This window comes from Saccopteryx leptura, chromosome 9 (assembly GCF_036850995.1).
Source record: "Saccopteryx leptura isolate mSacLep1 chromosome 9, mSacLep1_pri_phased_curated, whole genome shotgun sequence".
In the NCBI taxonomy this organism is placed as follows: Eukaryota; Metazoa; Chordata; class Mammalia; order Chiroptera; family Emballonuridae; genus Saccopteryx; species Saccopteryx leptura.
In genome coordinates this window covers 43,799,123-43,820,424 of record NC_089511.1, presented here as the reverse complement: position 1 = coordinate 43,820,424, position 21,302 = coordinate 43,799,123, and the positions used below count along the sequence as shown (strand labels likewise).

At 38.7% G+C, this 21,302-nt stretch overlaps 1 protein-coding gene across 17 annotated transcripts in view; it reads left to right on the top strand.

The window, feature by feature from the left end:
* The window catches only part of LOC136380494 (zinc finger protein 420), a 35,829-nt gene extending 17,972 nt beyond the window's left edge, over positions 1–17,857 (top strand). For all 17 annotated transcript variants that reach the window (XM_066348356.1, XM_066348344.1, XM_066348350.1 and 14 more), the window contains one exon: positions 14,368–17,857. In XM_066348356.1, coding sequence (XP_066204453.1) covers positions 14,445–16,283 — 1,839 coding nt within the window. In that variant the 5' untranslated portion in view covers positions 14,368–14,444 and the 3' untranslated portion in view covers positions 16,284–17,857. The remainder of the gene's footprint in view (positions 1–14,367) is intronic.
* The last annotated feature ends 3,445 nt before the right edge of the window (positions 17,858–21,302 follow it).

Genomic DNA, 21,302 nt, shown 5'->3' with positions numbered 1-21,302 from the left:
CTCAACAGATCAGGGGCCAGATGTGGGGCACTGTTCTTCAAGGGAGAGAGTGGTACTGGAGTGTTAGCTGTGGGGTCTGTCTTTGCTGATCTCTGTACCTGCAAGATGAGGGAGGCGGGATCTGGGAGGCTACACTTCGGTTTTCTCTGTCTTTGCGCTGAGTGTGGGCTGTGGGCAGACTGCAGGAGCACTGGTCATGACCCCCCATTCTGCCACCACTTTGGTTTGGTATCACCCTCTCTGTCCCTCGATGTCTTCATTTCTCCTGGCTGAAGGACACCCTGTCACTCTGAGCTTCCCTTTTGCATCCCAGTAGACAATACTGAGACAGTCCAAGCTTCGCTCATCCCTGTAGTCCAGCAGAGAAAAAACAAACAAACAACAGTCACTCCAGGCTTCTCAGGAGCCGACTGCAAGTACATTTTATCTTCTACCCCCTTTTCAAACCCTTCCCCTCTTTAGTAGATTGGGTGTGCGGATCTTTCAGGCACGCCTGTGAGCCCAGCTGGGGTTCCTACACTGTGTTATAGTAGTCCAATTTGTTGAAATTTTAAGGAGATAGATCTCACATGCTGCCATTATTCTGACGTCATCTCTCCCTTGTTTCTTAATATACGTCTGTGATGATATAAAATTCCCTCTTTTTACTGCTTTTGCTGCATCCTAGAAGTTTTGATATGTTGTGTTGTCATTCTCGTTTGTATATCTGTATATATCTTTTGATCTCTGCTTTTATTTCTTATTTGACCCAGTAATTTTTTAGTACAGTGGTACCTTGATTTAATTTGTACCACAGTTACAGTGGTACAAATTTAATTCGTTCTATAACTGAGCTTGTAAGTCAGTCAACTCGTATATCACACTGCTGATACTGGACCCATGCGCCAACGTGCCAACTAGCAGCAGCTTCCTGAATTACAACTTGTATCTTGAAATTTTGCTCGGATCTCGAACAAAAATATGGACCGAGTCGTAGCTCGTATCTTAAAAAAATTTGTATGTTGGTCTGTTTGTATCTCAAGGTACCATGTTGTATAATTTCCACATTTTTGTGGGTTTCTTCACTTTGCCTTTGCAGTTGAATTCTTTTTTACAAATTTTATTTAGATACTTTTAACGAAGTGACATTGATCAATTAGAGTACATAGATTCTGAGAAAACATCTCCAGATCATTCTGACATTTAATTATGTTGTATACCCATCACTCAAAGTCAAATTGTCTTCCATCACCTTCTATTTGGTTTTCATTGTGCCCCTCTCCTCCCCACCCCTCCTTCTCCTCCCTTCCCCTTCCACTGGTAACCACCACACTCTTGTCCATGTCCATGAGTATCAATTTTGTGTCCCATCTGTGTATGGAATTATACAATTCTTAGTTTTTTTCTGATTTATTTATTTCACTCAGTATAATGTTATCAAGGTCCATCTAGGCCAGGGGTCTCAAACTCAACTCAGCATGTGGGCCGCAGAGCAAGATCACAGCCATTCGGTGGGCCGCACTAGGTCTACAAAAGGCAACTGTTACGCAACACTTTTCTCACTGCAGTTGAAAACAAAAAAAAATCAGTACAACAAGCACAATCGTACATGCAGTTTACTCAGTGTCACAAAACGACCAGAAACTGTAGTTCGCATCACAACTGCTGTTAACTAAGCTAATATCTAGCTAGGATGCTAGAGAAATGAAAAATACAAGTAGGCCCCTAGGCTTACTTAATTTTATCCAAAATATTTTGAACTTTGTGGATTAGTCTGTGGGCCGCACAAAATTGTTCGGCGGCCCACGGGCCGCGAGTTTGAGACCCCTGATCTAGGCCAATCAATGTTATAATATAAAACTGATTCCTTTGATTATAGCTGTACATGGACCAATCTTTAAAATTTGATCTAGTGAGCTCTGTTCAGGAGTCAAAACTGAACAACCCTTGATGGCACAAAAGTACAAACCCCAAACCATAACCATAGAGAGACGAAGTGGAAACATGAACAATACTTGGATCTATAATTCCATTATTCCAAATGCATGCTCACGAACGAACAAGTCCTAGCATCTTACCTCCTGTCAACTATACCTCAAGCAGTCCTAGCTGGACCCAAATGGCCTGGAGAGCTGAAACAGCAGAGATAGCCTGCCAACCAGCCCCACAAATGGTCCTAACTGGACCTACATGGCACAAAGCTCTAGTGGTGTAAAGTCCAAGTGGCACAAAGCAGGGATAGAGGACCTTTGGTGTGTACACCAGTTCAACTTATCCAGTCTTGAAGTTCATCTGCTCCCCAGAAACCTGGTTTCTTTAACCAGCCAAGTGTCCCAGGCAGCTGACTGCTTGAGAAGGAGTGCAGGGCAATTCCCCAAGAAAAGCTCTTGGCAGCTGCTGGGAAGTCCCACTGTTCCATTCCTGGGGTTGGCATGCAACAAGCAGTTGGGTCCCTATCCTGGGCCCTCCCAGAATTTCCAAGGTCCATGCTGTCCTGATGGAGTCACCAGAAACTATAACTGAAAAACAGAAATGCAGCTTCAGCTGCTTGCTGCAACAACAACATTGTGACAGGTGCTGGTGCAAAAGGAAAGAGGCTTGCTTATTCAGGTGCCACAACCTGGGAGAAGGGTGGACTCCTGTCTTTAAGATCCTGTCCTCTTCCTTGCTCAAACCCATGATTCTTACGGGGATATAGAGGGAGAGATTTTTTCCTACCCAATCATCTTGCTGGCATTCAGTGCACTCAGGCCCTGTCCATTCATGTTTCCATTTTTTGTCATGCTTGGGACTTATCCGTACATACATTTCTAGCTTTTGTCCCTCTCTCGCTTTGTCCATTCATGTTTCTAGCTTTTGGCAAGCTGAGACCCTGTCCATTTATGTTTCTAGCTTTTGGCATGCAAGGTATAAGAACCTGAAGCCATCTTGGTCAATGGGGGAAACTCCCTGACTGTTTACAGTAATACCAGTACTCTGTTGTTACTATTATTATTATTTTTAATGGTGACTCGAGTCCATCTACAGTATCTACAGTTAGGGTGACTATTGATATATGAGGACTTACTCTAGCCATTTTATCTTTTTATTTCTTGTTTGTCTGTATATCCTTCCTTTTCGCTTATGATTATGTCTGCTATTTTAGTTTGTAGCTTTTTTTTTTTTTTTTTTTTCCCGAAGCTGGAAACGGGGAGAGACAGTCAGACAGACTCCCGCATGCGCCCGACAGGGATCCGCCCGGCACACCCACCAGGGGCTAGGCTCTGCCCACCAGGGGGCGATGCTCTGCCCCTCCGGGGCGTCGCTCTGTTGCAACCAGAGCCACTCTAGCGCCTGGGGCAGAGGCCAAGGAGCCATCCCCAGTGCCCGGGCTATCTTTGCTCCAATGGAGCCTCGGCTGCAGGAGGGGAAGAGAGAGACAGAGAGGAAGGAGAGGGGGAGGGGTGGAGAAGCAGATGGGCGCTTCTCCTGTGTGCCCTGGCCGGAATCGAACCCGGGACTTCTGCACTCCAGGCTGACGCTCTACCACTGAGCAAACCGGCCAGGGCTGCTTTTTATGATATTTTTCTGTTTTCTCTTTTTTTGTGTTTCTGGTCTCAGCTTTAGGTTATTTTGTGTTTACCATTAGGTTTGTGTAAATTGTATTATGCAATTATCTGCATTGACCTGTACACATTCCTTATTTTATGATTTTGTCAAATTATCCATTTTTATGTTGTGCGTTCACTACCAAACTGTAATTATAGTTATGTTTAATGCCCCCTTTCCCCTTTAACCTTTATACTATAATTAAATGTTCAATATTCTATTCTGAAGTAGAGTTGCAATTTCCTGCTTCTCTGTGTTAGTTGTCTTATTTAACATTTTGTCTTTTTGTAGAAGAGATCCTTTTAACTTGTCCTGTAGTGCAGGTTTTGTATTGGTAAATTCTCTCAGCTTTTGTTTGTCTGGGAAAGCCTTTATTTTTCTTTCATATCTACAGGATAGCTGTTGGATATCCTTGGCTGATAGTTTCTTTTTTTGAATATTTCCTTTCATTCTCTCCTGGCTTTCAATGTTAGTACTGAAAAATCTGATGATCCTGTAATGGACTTTCTCTTGTAGGTTACAGTCCTTTTACCCTGGATACTTGGAGGATTTTTTGTCTTTAATTTTTGACAGTTTGAATAAAATGTCCCTCTAGTCTAAATCCAGTTCTGTCCATAGATTGAGAATTTCTCATCAGTCCTTTCTTTGAGTAGGCTGTTTCTTTTTTCCTCTCTTTTTTATTATACCCATTATCCTTCTATTGATCTTTTTAATGTAGTCAGATAGTTCTCTTAGAGTTTTTCTTTTCTTTCTCTCTCTTCCTTTCTCCCTCTTTCCCCACCCCCCTTTTTTTACTCCTATCTCTCTCTTGGCCATTTCTAGGTTTCTGTCTCTTTTTTTTTAAGATTTTATTTATTGATTTTAGAGAGTAGAGAGAAAGAAAGGGTGGGGAGGAGCAGGAGACATCAACTCATAGTTGTTGCTTCTTGTATGTGCCTTGACTGGGCAAGCCTGGGGTTTTAAACTGGCGACCTCAGCATTCCAGGTCAACACTTGATCCACTGCACCACCATAGGTCAGACTCTAGGTTTCTATCTTTGAGCTCACTAATTCTCACTTCTGTCTTCTTTGTTCTATTTCTAGTGCTAATACATTCTTCTTATTTATTCCTCAGCTCCAGAACTTCTGTTTGGTTCTTTTTTATAGTTTCAGTGTCTTTGATAAAGTATTGATACTTTTTTTGTTCATTAATTTTATTGAGCTTATTGAACTTACTTTCTGAATTTTCTGGTATCTCATCAAGTTTCTCCATAGCTGCAGTCTTGAATTCTGTCACTTAAATCACAGTATTCCATGACTTTGAGTTTGATTTGTGAAGACTTTTCATTTTATTTTCAGTGCTCTCATGTTACCTTGATTGTTCATGATACTTAGTGGATTCTCTGCCTGCACATTTGAGGAAGTGAACTCTTTTGTTGTTCAGATATTCTTTTACTTTGTACATTTAAGCAGGTTGATACGTAGGATATATCATAAGGTGGTATCATAAGCACAGACTTTTTATTTTCTATCACCTGCAATATATGCATCTCTGGGATTATGGTGGAGTGACATTTCTTTAGTTAAGGAAAATACCACATACCCACTAGGATGGTGGGTGTCCCCTCTTTGATTGGCTCATCTCAGTTACAGGGCACCACTGTGGTAGAGGAATATGGTGGATAGTAGAGAAGGTAGAGAACTAGTTTTATGAGCGCAAAGCACTACCTCATTTTTAATAATGGCCACTGCTCCTGCTGTGTTTTTGGATGCATCTCCCCTGTCTGTACTGGGCTCTGCCAGGATGGGTTGAACAAGGGAGGCAAGTTTACGAATCAGGGCTCTTCCCCCTACCAGTGGTGCCAACTGTATTCTTTGGGATGTATCAGCTTTCTCTACCAGGTTCAGCCATGATGGGTGGGGCAAAGAAGGCATATTCATGATTTTCTGGCTCCACCGCTTTGTCAGTAATGGCTGTTGGCACCACTGTGCTGTTTAAAATTCTAAGCCACCTCTACTGGGCTCTGCAGTGATGGGGGGACGGATGTCTTTCTCCTGAGGGACACTGCTTTTGTCTCTCTTATGTTACAGGCCATAGCATGGGGACTGCAATCCAACTTCTCCGCTTCTTCCATATTCACTGGAGCTGTGGTGGGTGCCAAAGTGCATCTGTGGTCACTGTCCCTGTTCTTCCTCCCATTCCACCTCCACTGCTCATTCTAATACACCCACCTTCAAAGGTACAGATTTGTGGATCTTTCAAGCGTGCTTTTTTGCTGAGAAGGGGACCCTTTGTTAAATTACAGTTGTCCGACTTGTAAATTTAAGGGGAGTAACTAGGAGTCTGCTCACTCAGCCATGATGCTAATATCACTCCTTTTTGCTACTTTTTACAACAGAACTTCTCAAAAGCATTTTCCATGCCCTCTTAAGTCTGCTTAAATCAGAACTTGACCCCATTACTCCACCAAAACTATCTTATGAAGATCACTAGTAACCTCCATCTTGTTAGAACCTTTGTTAAATTAGAAATCACATTTTACTTCCTCTCTCACTATTTGATTATTCCTCAAAACCAAAATATTCTTTACTTGGCTTCTGGGATTTCTTCCTCATTGTCTGGTCCTTCTTTGCTATTTTTTTTTCTCATCAACCTGACCTTAAATGATGAAATGCCTCAGGACTCGATCCTCAAACTCCCCTTTTCTTCCCTTCTCTTCTTTTTATTCTGTATCCAAAGATTCTCCCTTAACCTCATCAAGTACCATAGCTTTAAATATCATCTATTTGTCGATGACTCCAAAATTCTATATCTAATCCAAATATCTTCTCAGAACTATATATTATATTTGCGCATATACCTGTCTATTCAACATCTTTATGATATCAGATAGTTCAAAACCAAACTCTTGATATTCTCTCACAAACCTGCTCCTACTACAATAAGAAGTTCTCAGTAAATGGCACTTTCATTGCTCCAGATGCTCAGGTAAAATACTTATTTTCCTTGACTTCTCTTTGTCATATTACATGTTCAGTTCATCATAAAATTCTCTTCATTATACCTCCAAAGTATATCAGAATGCAGTGGTATCTCACTTTCTCCACCCTTTCTCCATAATCATCTTGTCTGAGCCATGTGGGTTATTGTGATAGCCTCCTAACTTCTATCCACTCAGCTTTTCTACTTTCCCCTCTAACTATTATTTTTTAATTTTAAAGAAAACTAGAATAATTCGTTTTTGAACAAAAGTCAGATTTTCTCATGCTGCTTCTTACAGCCTTCCTATGGCCTCTCAGAGTAAAAGTCAAATTTCTTAAAATGGCCAAGACTGTGACTTTTATCATTTTCCTTTGAGGTCAGATAATTTTTTTTTTCATTCATGTGAACTGTAGGCCTTGTTGGATGGATCCAATTTTGTGAAGTTTGTTCTAATCCCTGATTTATTGTTGATCTAAGCCATGTCTCTTGGATTTCTTTTTTTTTCTTTATAGTGATGTTTTAATTTTTTTTTTCATTTTTATAAAATTTTATATAGAAAATTATATTTAACAGGGTGACATTGATCATTAAGAGTACATAGGTTTCAGGTAAATATTTCTATAGCATTTGAACTGTTGATTATGTTGCATACCCATCACCCAAAGTTAGATTATTTTCCGTCACCTAGATTTGTCCCTCCATACACCATTCCCCCTACCTCCTTCCCCCATCCCTTTTCCCTAAATCTCCCTCCCCTGGTAACCACTTCACTTTTATCTATGTTCATGAGTCTCAGTTTTATATCCCAACTATGTGTGAAATCATACAGTTCTTTAGCTTTTTTTTTTTTGTATTTTTCTGAAGTTGGAAACAGGGAGGCAGTCAGACAGACTCCCGCATGCGCCTGACCAGGATCCACCCGGCATGCCCACCAGAGGGCGATGCTCTTCCCATCTGGGACATTGCTCTGTTGCAACCAGAGCCATTCTAGTGCCTGAGGCAGAGGCCATAGAGCCATCCTCAGTGTCCGGGCCAACTTTGCTCCAATGGAGCCTTGGCTGCAGGAGGGGAAGAGAGAGACAGAGAGGAAGGAGAGGGGGAGGGATGGAGAAGCAGATGGGCGCTTCTCCTGTGTGCCCTGGCTGGGAATCGAACCCGGGACTCCTGCATGCCAGGCTGATGCTCTACCACTTGAGCCAACCGGCCAGGGCCTAGATTTTTCTTATTTACTTATTTCACTCAGTATAATGTTCTCAAGGTTCATCCATGTTGTCATAAATGGCAATATCTCATCATTTCTTATGGCTGAGTAGTATTCCATTGTATATATGTACCACATCTTCTTTATCCAGTCCTCTATCAAGGGACACTGTGGTTGTTTCCATGTCTTGGCTACCGTGAATAATGCTGTGATGAACCTGGGGGTGCATGTGTCCTTACGTACCAATGTTGTTGCATTTGCGGGGTAGATACCCAGTAGAGGGATTGCTGGGTCATATGGTAATTCTATTCTTAATTTCTCGATAAACCACCATATTTTCTTCCATAATAGTTGTACTAGTTTGCATCCCCCCCCAGTAGTGATTGAGGGTTCCTTTTTTTCCACAGCCTCTCCAACACTTATTACCTGTTTTGTTGTTCATAGCCAGTCTAACTGGTATCTAATTGTAGTTTTGATTTACATTTCTCGAATAGCTAGTGAGGATGAGCATCTTTTCATATATCTGTTAGCCATTTGTATGTCTTCATAGGAGAAGTGTCTGTTCAGGTCCTCTCCCCATTTTTTAATGTGATTGTCTGCTTGTTTGTTGCTGGGTTTTGTGAGTTCTTTATATATAAATATTTTAGATATTGACCCCTTATTGGAGCTGTTATTTGCAAATATCATCTCCCTATTTAGTTGGCTGCCTATTTGTTTTGTTATCAGTTTCTTTGGCTGTGCAAAAGCTTTTTAGTTTTATATAATCCCATTTATTTTTGCCTTTACTTCCCTTGCCTTTGGAGTCAGATTCATAAATTGTTCTCTGCAACCAAGGGCCCATCAGTTTAGTACCTAATGTTTTCTTCAGCTCTTAGATTTAGGTCTTTGATCTATTTTGAATTAATTAGTATGCAGGGGGACAAGGTGTAGTCAAGTTACATTCATTTGCATGTGGCTTTCCAAATTTCCCAGCACCATTTATTGAAGGGACTTTCTTTTCTCCATTCTGTGTTTTTGGTTCCTTTATCAAAGATTATTTGTCTATATATATATATATATATATATATATATATATATATATATATACACATACACACACACACACATGTGTGTGTGTGTGTTGTGTGTGTGTGTGTGTGTGTGTGTGTTTATTTCTGGGCTCTCAATTCTGTTGCATTGCTCTGCATGTCTTTTTCTGCCAATACCATGCTGTTTTGATTATCATGGTTCTATAGTATAATTTGAAGTCAGGTAGTGTGATACTTCTGGCTTTATTCTTTTTCCTCAGGATTACTTTGGCTATTCAGGGTTTGTTTTTTGTTTTTTTTTGTATTTTTCTGAAGCTGGAAACGAGGAGAGACAGACAGACTCCCGCATGCGCCCGACTGGGATCCACCCGGCACGCCCACCCAGGGCGATGCTCTGCCCCTCCGGGGCGTCGCTCTGCTGCGACCAGAGCCACTCTAGCGCCTGGGGCAGAGGCCAAGGAGCCATCCCCAGCGCCCGGGCCATCTTTGCTCCAATGGAGCCTTGGCTGCGGGAGGGGAAGAAAGAGACAGAGAGGAAGGAGGGGGGGTGGAGAAGCAAATGGGCGCTTCTCTTATGTGCCCTGGCCGGGAATCAAACCTGGGTCCCCCGCATGCCAGGCCGACGCTCTACCGCTGAGCCAACCGGCTAGGGCTATTCAGGGTTTTTTTATGATTTTCTGCAAACGTGGTAATTTTTTTTTGTTCTGTTTCTTTAAAAAATGACATTAGGATTTGATAGGGATTGCATTAAACTTGTATATTGCTTTGGATAATGTGGCCATTTTAACTATGTTTATTCTCTCAATCCATGAACATGGAATATTCTTTCATTTCATTGTGTTTTTTCATTTTCATTCAATAATTTTTTTTTAGTTTTCAGTATATAGGTCCTTCACATTCTTTGTTTATTCCTAGGTATTTCATTTTGTTGTTGTTGCAATTGTAAAAGGAATTGGTCGTCTTTTAGTTCATTTTTTGAAGTTTCATCGTTGGCATATAGGGAAGCAAGACTTTTGGATATTGGTTTTGTATCCTGTGACTTTACTGTTTATTGTTTCTAATAGTTTTTTGGTGGAGTCTTTGGGGTTTTCTATATACAGCAGCGGTTCTCAACCTGTGGGTCGTGACCCCGGCGGGGGTCAAACGACCAAAACACAGGGGTCGCCTAAAGCCATCGGAAAATACATATTTATTATACAATACATTTTTAAATAAAATAAAATATGTATTTTATTTAAATAAAATAAAATAAAATATGTAGGGTCGCGACCCACAGGTTGAGAACCGCTGATATACAGGATTCTGTTATCTGTAAAAAGTGATACCTTTACTTCTTCTTTCCAAATATGGATGCCTTTTATTTCTTTCTCTTGCCTGATTGCTCTGGCTAAAACTTCCAGAACTATGTTGAATAAGACTAGAGAGAGGGGGCTGTCTTGTCTTGTTCCTGATGTTACAGGAAAAGCTTTCATTTTTTCATTATTTAGTATGATATTAGCTGCTGGTTTGTCATATATGGCCTTTATTATGTTGAGGTATTTTCCTTCTATTCCGATTTTATTTTATTGAGTGTTTTAAACATAAAGGGATATTAAATCTTATCGAAGAGATGCCTTTTCTGCATCTATTGATAAGATCATATGGTTTTTCTTTGTTTTGTTGATGTGGTATATACGTTAATTGATTTTTGTATGTTGAACCATCCTTGTGCTTCTGAAATGAATCTCATTTGATCATGATGTATTATCTTTTAAAATGCATTGTTGTATTTAATTTGCTAGTATTTTGTTTAGGATTTTTGCATCTGTATTCATTAGAGTTATTGATCTGTAGTTTTTTTGTGTTGTCCTTGCCAGGTTTTGGTAAGAGGGTTATGTTGCCCTCAAAATATGTTAGGGAGTACTGCTTTTTATTATTATTATTGTTTGGAAGACTTTGAGAAAGATAGGTACCATATTTTTTTTAATGTTTGGTAGAACTCACTAGTGTAGCCATCTGGTCCTGGACTTTTGTTTTTGGGAAGGTTTTTGATAGTTATTTTTACTGTTATTTTTATTTCCTCCTTGTATATATGTCTATTTAGGTTTTCCACTTATTCATGACTCAGTCTAAGAAAATTGTATAGTTCTAGGAATTTATTTTCTCTAGGTTGTTGAATTTTGTGGCATATAATCTTTTATAGTATTCTACTATGATCCTTTGTATATCTATGATATCTGTGGTAATTTCTCCTCTTTTATTTTGGATTTTGTTTATATGAGTCATCTATTTTTTTTCCTTGGTGAGTCTAGCCAGGGGTTTTTAAATTTTATTGATCTATTCAAAGAACCAGCTCTTTGTTGGATTAATTTTTTCTATAGTTTTTTTGCTTTCTATTTCATTTAGTTCTGCTCTAATTTTTACTATTTCTTTTTTTCTACTGACTTTGGATTGCCTTTTTCCTTTTCTAGTTCTTTCAGATGTGATGTTAGATTGTTTACTTAAAATCTCCCTTGTTTCTTGATATAAGCCTGTAGTGATTTAAACTTCCCTCTTAGTATGGCTTTTGCTGTATCCCAGAAATTTTGATATGTTGTGTTTTCATTCTCATTTGTTTATATATATCTTTTGGTTTCTGCTTTTATTTCTTTGACCCAGCCATTTTTCAGAAGTATGTTGTTTAATTTCCACATTTCTGTGGGGTTTTATACTTCTTTTTTATAGTTAAATTCTGATTTTAAAGCCTTATTATCAGATATATGCCTGTATCATTTCAATCTTTTTAAATTTGTTGAGCCTAGTTTTGTGGCCCCACATATGGTCTATCCTTGAGAATGTTTTATACACACTGGGAAAGAATATATAATCTGATGTTTTGGGATGAAATGTCCTGTAAATGTTTATTTAATGTCCATTTGGTCTAGTGTGTCATTTAAGGCTGATTTTCTTTTATAATTTCTATTTGAATGATCTGTCTAAAGCCATCAGTGATGTGTTAAGATCTCCAAGTATGATTGCATTTTTGTCTGTTTCTGTTTTTAGATCTATTAGAAGGTGCCATATATATTTTGGTGCTTCCTGATTTAGTTCATATATATTAAGAAGTGTTAACATCTTTTTGATATAGTGTCCCCTTTATTATTATGAAATGTAAATCTTTGTCTCTTGTTACCTTTGTTGTTTTAAAGTATGTATTATCAGATATAAGTATGGCTACACCGGCTTTATTGGGGGTATTATTTACTTGGAGAATCATTTTTCCACCTTTCACTTGAGTTACTTTTGTCCCTGTAGCTTAAATGTGTCTCCTGAAGGCAGCATATGGTTGAGTTTTGCTTTTTGATCCAGTCTGCTACTCTGTGACTCTTTATTAATGAGTTTAGTCCATTTATAGTTAGAGTAATTATTGACATATGAGGATTTTCTGTAGCCTTTTTTTTTTTTCTGGTTGGTCTGTGTCTCTGATTGTGTTTTTGTCAGTTTTTGTTTGGTGGTATTCCATACCTCTTTCATCTATTTCTTTTTTTAAAACTGTATACAGTGGTCCCTCATCTGTCATGGGGGTTAGGTTCCAGCACCCTCCACAATAGGCGAAAATCGGTGAAATAGCAATCTTATCTTTACTTTATTATTTATATATATTTTAAGGCTTTATAAACCCTCCCCACACTCTTATTAACCTTTCCCATACTTTTTTTATTGTTTTTAATTTTTTAGGCTATAAAATGCTTATTTTACCACAAAAATAATTAAAATAATAAATATATAAAAATACCTATATACTGCAGAATCCCATGATATAGCAAAAAAGTCTGCAATAAAAAATTAGATATATACAATTTAAAAATTTGTGTTACAGTGAGGCTGCGAAAAGTGAACCGTGATATGGTTAGGGACAACTGTATTTCAGTCTCAGGTTTTTCATGTGTGGTTACTGTTTGGTTATTGAGAAAAATTTCATATATATGAGAGTTCATTGTCCTATAAGTCCCTCTGCACTCCATCCTCTTTTGCTACTTTAGACCTTCATCCTCTCCCCTATTATGTTTTCTTTTTCACAGATTATTCTTATTTATATTGTAACCTTGTTGAAGCTTTTATGGTTTTTTTTCTTTGTATCTCAGAGGATAACCTCCTTGAATATTTCTTGCAGTGGGTGTTTTTTGGTGATAAATTCCCTCGGCTTCTGTATGTCTAGAAATGTTTATTTCTCCTTCATATGTGAAGGACAACTTTGCTGGATATAGTATTATTTGCTGGTAATTCCTCTTCCAGTATTTTGAAAGTTTAGGTCCACTTTCTTCTGTCTTGTAGAGTTTCTGCTGAGAAGTCTGATGATAACCTGAGCAGCCTTTCTTTATGTGTTAAGTTTTTCTTTTACCCAGTTACCATGAGGATTCTTTCTTGTCATTGATTTATTGACATTTTTATTACTATGTTCCTTTGAGATGGTCTGTTTGGGTTGAGGTATCTCTTAGGTTTAGAAAGTTCTCATCAATTATTTGTTTGAATAGACTCTCCATTCCCTTCTCCCTCTGTTCTTCTTTTGAAATACCCATTATTCTTATATTACTCTTTCTGATGAAGTCAAACAATTCTCGTAGAGCTCTCTATTTTTTTTTATTCTTGAGTCTCTTGTTTCTTCCCTTTTTATCATCTCTAGTTGCCTGTCCTTGTTGTCACTGATTCTCTCCGATATCTAGCCTGTTCTATTCACTAAACTTGCTAACTCAGTTTTCAGTTCATGTACTGAGTTCTTCATCTTTGTTTTTAAAGTTTCAGTTTCCTTGGTGAGGCATTAATTTTGTTTTCTGAGCTCATTAAGTTGCCTGTCAGTGTTTTCTCATATTTCATTGAGTATTCTCAGAAATTCAGTTTTGAATTCTCTGTTATTTAACTCCAAGGTTTCCATGTGATGGAGATTGCTTTCTGGAGAGTTTTCATTTTTTCCCCTGAACCCTATCTGTCTCTTGGGTAGTCATGGTATTTTGTTTTCTTTAGTTAGTTGGGTGTGCATATCTTTCAGGTATGCCTGCAAGCTGAGTTGGGGTTTCTTCACTGAGTTATAACTGTTCAGTTTGTTGAAATTTCAAGGTGAGAAGTCAAGGGTATCTCTCACACTGACATTACTCTGATGTCATGTTCTCTGGGCATCTTTAACCAATTTCTCACTGACTTAAAAAGTTTTCTTAACCTCTTTCCTTATCTTCTCAGTACATTCTTCATTATTCTTTGATCTCTTATGTGCCCTTTTTACATATTAGTATATGAGGTCATTCTGAGCTAATATTTTTTCAAATTCTAGGTAGCAGTGCATTACTACAACATGAAATTAGTGGGTATTGAGTATGTATCTGTGTGTGAGAGAAAGAGAGAAAACTAGAATAGAAAACAGGGTAGATAATTGTTTTACGAAACTATAATTGTAGCAGATTTTGACATGAAAGGTAAGTAGGTATTACTATAGGCCATACCATAGTAAACATTTAAAAAACACTGATATAAGCTAGTTATTTCTTGTGGGTATAATTTCTCTCTATATAATTTCCTATATAGTCTTTTTTACAATGGAAGTTCTGCTTCTGAAATGACAACTGAAATTTTTGATTGTTTTTTTTTTTATCTTTCAGAATTGCCTTCAAGGTGTGCAAATAAGTACTTACCTCCAAAAAAGGACACTTATAAAACAGAATTATCTCAATGGGAAATGGGTGACAAGCTTGAAAACTTTGATCTTAAGGAGTCCAGTTCTAGAGATTATTTGGAAGTCAGAGGCACATTGGAAGATCAGAAGGAATATTTCAGGCAAGGAATGATTATATATGAAAAAATGTCCATTTTCAATGAGCGTACGTATTTAACTCAATATCCCACATGTCATTTTGAGAAACCCTATAAATGTAAGGAATGTGGCAAGGCTTTTAGACGGGCCTCCCACCTAACTCAACATCAAAGTATTCATACTGGTGAAAAACCCTATGAATGTAAGCAGTGTGGGAAGGCCTTTAGTCGTGATTCACAGCTCAGTCTTCATCAGAGACTTCATACTGGTGAGAAACCCTATGCATGCAAGGAATGTGGGAAGGCTTTTACTCAGAGTTCGCAACTTATTTTACATTATAGAATTCATACTGGTGAAAAACCATATAAGTGTGAACAATGTGGGAAAGCCTTTATTCGTAGTTCACAACTAACTCGACATCAAAAAGTCCATACTGGAGAGAAACCTTATGAATGTAAAGAATGTGGGAAGGCCTTCACTCAGAACTCACAACTTACTCTGCATCAGAGACTTCATACTGGTGAAAAACTCTATGAATGTAAAGAATGTAGAAAGGTCTTTACTCAGCTTTCACAACTTATTCTGCATAAGAGAATTCATACTGGTGAAAAACCCTATGAATGTAAAGAATGTGGGAAAGCTTTTATTTGTGGCTCACAGCTTTCTCAGCATCAGAAAATTCATAATGGGGAAAAGCCATATGAATGTAAAGAATGTGGGAAGGCCTTTATTCGTGGCTCATTGCTTATGCAACATCAGAGGATTCATACTGGTGAAAAACCCTATAAATGTGAACAGTGTGGGAAGGCCTTTATCCGTGGCTCACAACTTACTCAACACCAGAGAATTCATACCAATGAGAAGCCTTATGAGTGTAAGGAATGTGGAAAGACTTTTGGTCATGGTTCACAACTTACTCAACATCAGAGAATTCATACTGGTGAGAAACCCTATCAATGTAAGGAATGTGGAAAAGCCTTTAATAGAGGCTCACTCCTTACTCGGCATCAGAGGATTCATACTGGTGAGAAACCCTATGAATGCAAAGAATGTGGAAAGACCTTTAGTCGTGGCTCAGAACTTACTCAACATGAGAGAATTCACACTGGTGAGAAACCCTATGAATGTAAAGAATGTGGAAAGACTTTTATTCGTGGCTCACAGCTTACTCAACATCAGAGAATTCATACTGGTGAGAAACCTTATGAATGTAAAGAATGTAGAATGGCCTTTACTCAGAGTTCACATCTTTCTCAACATCAGAGACTTCATACAGGTGAGAAACCCTATGTATGTAGTGAATGTGGGAAGGCCTTTGCTCGTGGCTTACTCCTTATACAACATCAGCGAATTCATACAGGTGAGAAACCTTATCAGTGTAAGGAATGTGGGAAGGCCTTTATTCGTGGTTCACAACTTACTCAACATCAACGAATTCACACTGGAGAAAAACCCTATGAATGCAAGGAATGTGGGAAAGCCTTTAGTCATGGTTCTCAACTTACCCTTCATCAAAGAATCCATACTGGTGAGAAGCCCTATGAATGCAAAGAATGTAGAAAAGCCTTTACTCAGAGCTCACACCTTTCTCGACATCAGAGAATTCATACTGGTGAGAAACCATATCATTGTAAGGAATGTGGGAAGACCTTTACTCGTGGGTCACAGTTAACTCAACATCAGAGAATTCATATCAGTGAGAAATCTTTTAAATATAAGGAATGTGGGATAGACTTTACTCATGGGTCACAAGTTTATGTATGAATTATTTGATTCTTTGTAGTCAATATAGAGAGCCTTCTGTGGTCATTAATCCATTATCAACAAAGAATTCTTAAAATACGAATATGGGAGCACACTTGCCTCATAAAGCTCAGCATTAGTGAATTTATGTGGGGAAAAGATAACAATAATGTAACCCATGTAGAAAAAAACCTATCATTACCAGAAACTGATTAAACTTTAGCAAATTTTAATAGATGGTAATTTGTGAATGTAGTAAATATACGAAGGCCTTTAGCCATAGCATGTCTTTTTCAACATTATCTTAACTCTATAAGTTGCTTTCCTTTGTGACATTTGTCATGATAACCTCTACTTTTAATCATTTGTAAGAAAGCCTAATAATACCTTTCTTATCAGATTTTTGAAAGTATTATGTGAGTTATTACATATGAAGCTTTTAGAACAGTGCCTTGAACATAGCATGTCACAAATATTAGCTGTCATTATAGTGTTAGGTAATTTGCATGAGAGGAGGACACTTATGAGTATAACAAATACTGAGAAATATTTCATTTAACATTTAACCCCAATTATTTGTGTGGGAGTACCATATACTATATAATAAATGTGAGAAAGCTTTCATTCAGATTTCATCCTAGATGCTATAAGAGATAATTCATATTCTACCAAAAAGAAAAAAAACCCACTGTAGAGTTAACCAGTTGAAGAGGTGTTAAGTGAATTGTAACAAAGTCCAAAATTCAGTTTTCTTCTATCTCTGACCACAATTCAAGAATATTATTTAGAAATGAAAAAAAAAATAGCCAAAATAAATCTTTCTACTAGGAACTTTTAAGAGTTTACAGCTTTTGATTAAACTAAAAGTGAAAACTGACACTACAGAACATTTGCAATGGAAAAATGAGAGTCTGTGTCAAAGACTGCCCAATATTCACTTCCCTTCTTTAATAACAGAATTTTTGGTTGAAAACCTATGTCAGCTTCCCTTGCAGATCAACAAGGTAGAGGTGGTATTTGTATGAGTACAACATTTAAGATTTTTTTTTTAACCCTGGCCAGTGACTCAGTGGATAGTGTCAGCCTAGTATATGGATGTCCCGAGTTCGATGCCCAGTCAGGGCACACAGGAGAAGTGACCATCTACTTCTCCCCCTTTCCCTCTCCCCTTTCTGTCCCTTTTCCCCTCCCACATCCAGTGGCTCCATTGGTTCAAGTGTGGCCCCAGTCACGGAGGATAGCTTCATTAGAGCACATTAGCCTCAGGCACTAAAAGTAGCTTGGTACTTGAGCATTCTCCCCAGATGGGGTTTCTGGGTGGATTCCAGTTGGGGTGTATGTAGGAGTCTGCCTCACTATCTCTCCTCTCACCTAAAAAAATATTTTTTCTCCATTTTTTCCCTCTGCCTACAACCTGGGCATTTAATCTGTAGCTCTGGCAGTTTTATGCAAACTTTGAGAATGGGTATTTAGGATGGTGGAGCAAAAATACAGAATACACACCTATGCTAATTTTATGGGACAGCCATACGATTCTGGTCTTCCTGCTTTCTGTATTTTTTTTATCGAAAAATGAAAATAAACTTATTTGTTGATGCTGTTGTCATTTTCTTATTGACAAAAGTATTAAGGATATAAAATGTTCCATCTGGATGTGGAGTGCTGTGGGTAATGAAATCTCAAATGTGGCATTGCCTTCAGGCTATGGAGAATGAGGATGTACCCATCTTAGACTAGAAAACTGAAGGTTGTTTTAATACACAAGACATCTGGTCAGACTCTCACTTTATTTCACAAGGCATATCTTGTGCCAATCAAGACTGTGATGTTAGGGGACATGATAGGAGTGGTTTATAATGTATATATTGGATGCTTCTGCTGCATTTGGTAATGTGTGGTAATGTATACTCTGAAAGAAATTTATTGTAGCAGTAGCTACAGAGGTTGCTAGCAGAGATTGAAAGCAATATTGTTTGTTGAGAAATACAGGTGCTCAATCCAAGTTGGTGATAAAATTCAGAACTTCAATTCTTGTGGCATTCAAAATGCCAAACGTTCTTTTTTAATTGATTTTAATTTATTGTGTTTACATAGATTCTAGTGTTGCCACGAATGCATCCCCCTCCCCTGTATTCCCCTCAACATCTCCCTTGTCCCCCTCCCCATAGCGCCCTCCCCCTTCCCTTCAGGTTTATCCCATCCTATCATCCCCTTTCCCTCTGTCCTCTTTTCCTCTGATCCCTTTGATCCCTCCTCTGTCTCAATTTTGTTCTTCAGTTCACATTGTTCATTGGATTCCTCAAATGAGTGAGGTCATATGATATTTTTCTTTTTCTGCCTGGCTTATTTCACTTAACATAATAGTTTCCATGTCCATCCATGTTGTTGCAAAAGGTAAGATTTCCTTCTTTTTCATGGCCCGATAGTATTCCATTGTGTATATGTACCACAGTTTTTTTTATTTTTATTTTTTTGTATTTTTTCTGAAGCTGGAAACGGGGAGAGACAGACAGACTCCCGCATGCGCCCGACCAGGATCCACCCGGCACGCCCACCAGGGGCGATGCTCTGCCCACCAGGGGGCGATGCTCTGCCCCTCCGGGGCGTCGCTCTGCCGCGACCAGAGCCACTCTAGCGCCTGGGGCAGAGGCCAAGGAGCCATCCCCAGCGCCCGGGCCATTTTTGCTCCAATGGAGCCTTGGCTGTGGGAGGGGAAGAGAGAGACAGAGAGGAAGGAGGGGGTGGGGGTGGAGAAGCAAATGGGCGCTTCTCCTATGTGCCCTGGCCAGGAATCGAACCCGGGACTTCTGCACTCCAGGCCGACGCTCTACCACTGAGCCAACCGGCCAGGGCCTGTACCACAGCTTTTTAATCCACTCGTCCTCTGACAGACACTTGGGCTGTTTCCAGATCTTCGCTATTGTGAACAATGCTGCCATAAACATGGGTGTGCATTTCTCCTTTTCAAACAGTGCTGTAGTGTTCTTGGGGTATATTCCTAAAAGTGGGATAGCTGGGTCAAAAGGCAGTTCTATTTTTAATTTTTTGAGGAATTTCCATACTGTTTTCCACAGTGGCTGCACCAGTCTGCATTCCCACCAACAGTGCAGGAGGGTTCCCTTTTCTCCACATCCTCGCCAGCACTTATTCTGTGTTGTTTTGTTGATGAAAACCATTCTGACTGTGTGAGGTGATATCTCATTGTGGTTTTAATTTGTATTTCTCTAAGGATTAGTGATGTTGAGCATTTTTTCATATGCCTATTGGCCATATGTATGTCCTCTTTGGACCAAACTATCTTTAAATGAACCCACTTGCAGTGATATAAAGTGGCAGCCTAAACAAGAAGTGATACATTGCTCATCCTTGGAAAGGCAGTGAGTCTTATTAGAAAAAAAAAAAAAAGAAAAAGTTTAAAATGCTTTCCAGAAAACTATTGTTTTTATGTATTAAGTGCTTACTATATTTCAGCCATTCTCTTAGGTATTTGGGATATATGAATGAGCAATTCTAGTAAGAGGAGATAATACATTGTAGAGTATATTAGAACATACATGTTATGGGAGAGGTTCAAAAGGAGTTGAAGAGGATATGACAGTTTAGGTTGCTATATGAAATAGAATCATCAGGGTAGACCATGGAGGAGAAAATATTTTGTAACCAGGAATAAATATGCTATTACTGATCATAAAATAGGTAAATAAGAATGTACTACAAAGTAAACTTATAAAAGAATTCCTGTAAAATGTTATATCCAGTGTATTGCTCTTATAAATATGATTCAGTATCAGCAATTTAGTGATCAAAGTTATGTATTCTGAAACAAGTCAATGTGTGTGTGTGTATACACACACTATCCTGTGCTTTTATCTCTGGCCAAGTTCTTGCTACAGTTAAAAAAGCCTATTCCCTTCCAGTTGATGTGCATCAGGGTTAACATCTGAGCAAGAAGAAGAAACTTAAGTGAAAACTACACCTCACCCTCCACCCACTCCCACCATGCTGAGGCTTGCAATTCTGATTCTTGCTGAAGGCCAAGAGGGTAGCCTAATTGTGGGAATATGTAGAAAGCTGTTACATAGAACAAAAACCCTAATTTACAAGTTATTTACTAGCTTCTATTTCTGTAACAACTAAGTGAACAGACCCCGACTTTCAGATATGCCAGCTCTGGAAGGTGTACTGGCCTTTAATCTGTTACCTGAACAAACTGGCTGGCTTGCAAAGAACTCTCAACCCTTCTTTTTTATTCCTTTGTTATATTTTTTGTTAATTCCCCTCTCTTTCTCCCTCTTTACAAAAACCCTTGCTTGCACCAAAAGAGTAAGATGGTTTTTGAGAACAGGACTTGCCCCATTTTCTCAGGTAACCGGCACCTGAATAAATTTTCCTTCTCATCAGCACCTGTCATGTAATTGGTTTTCATGGTGACAGGCAGTTGGGTCTGTAGGTTGTTTTTCTGGTACAATTTGAGTCAAGAGTGGTTACCTAAGGGAAGGGCATTCCAAGCAGAGGAAAAAGAGCAATGGCTTTATAACAGAATTTGAGGAATGTCAGTGAAGCTGTTGTAAAGGTTTTTACTAGTTGGTGATTGATAAAGCAGGTCAGAGAGGTAATGGCTGTATCTTGTAAGACCTTATAAGTCGTAAGTATTTTGGATTTTATTGAGGTAAATTTGCAGCTACCGGAGAGTTTTGAGCAGAGGACATGATCTGACATGTTGCCATTGCATTTAAAAACAAAAACCTATGTGGCTCTGAGTAAAAGGCTATGGCATTAATCCAGATAAATAATGGTAGTGCCTCATTATTTGAGTGGTAGCAATGATGAGAAGTAGTCGGAGTCAAAATATATGGTAAATATTGATATAATGGAGCAAGTGAGATTTTCTTAGGGATTAGATGTCAGGTGTGAGAGAAAAATGTCCAGGGTGACTCTGACCCAAAAGTTTTGGTCTCAACTATCTGGAAAGATGTTCTCACTAGCCGAGATTCGAAAATGTGCAGTTCCATCTGGTTTGTGGTGGAAGATGGGAAGTTC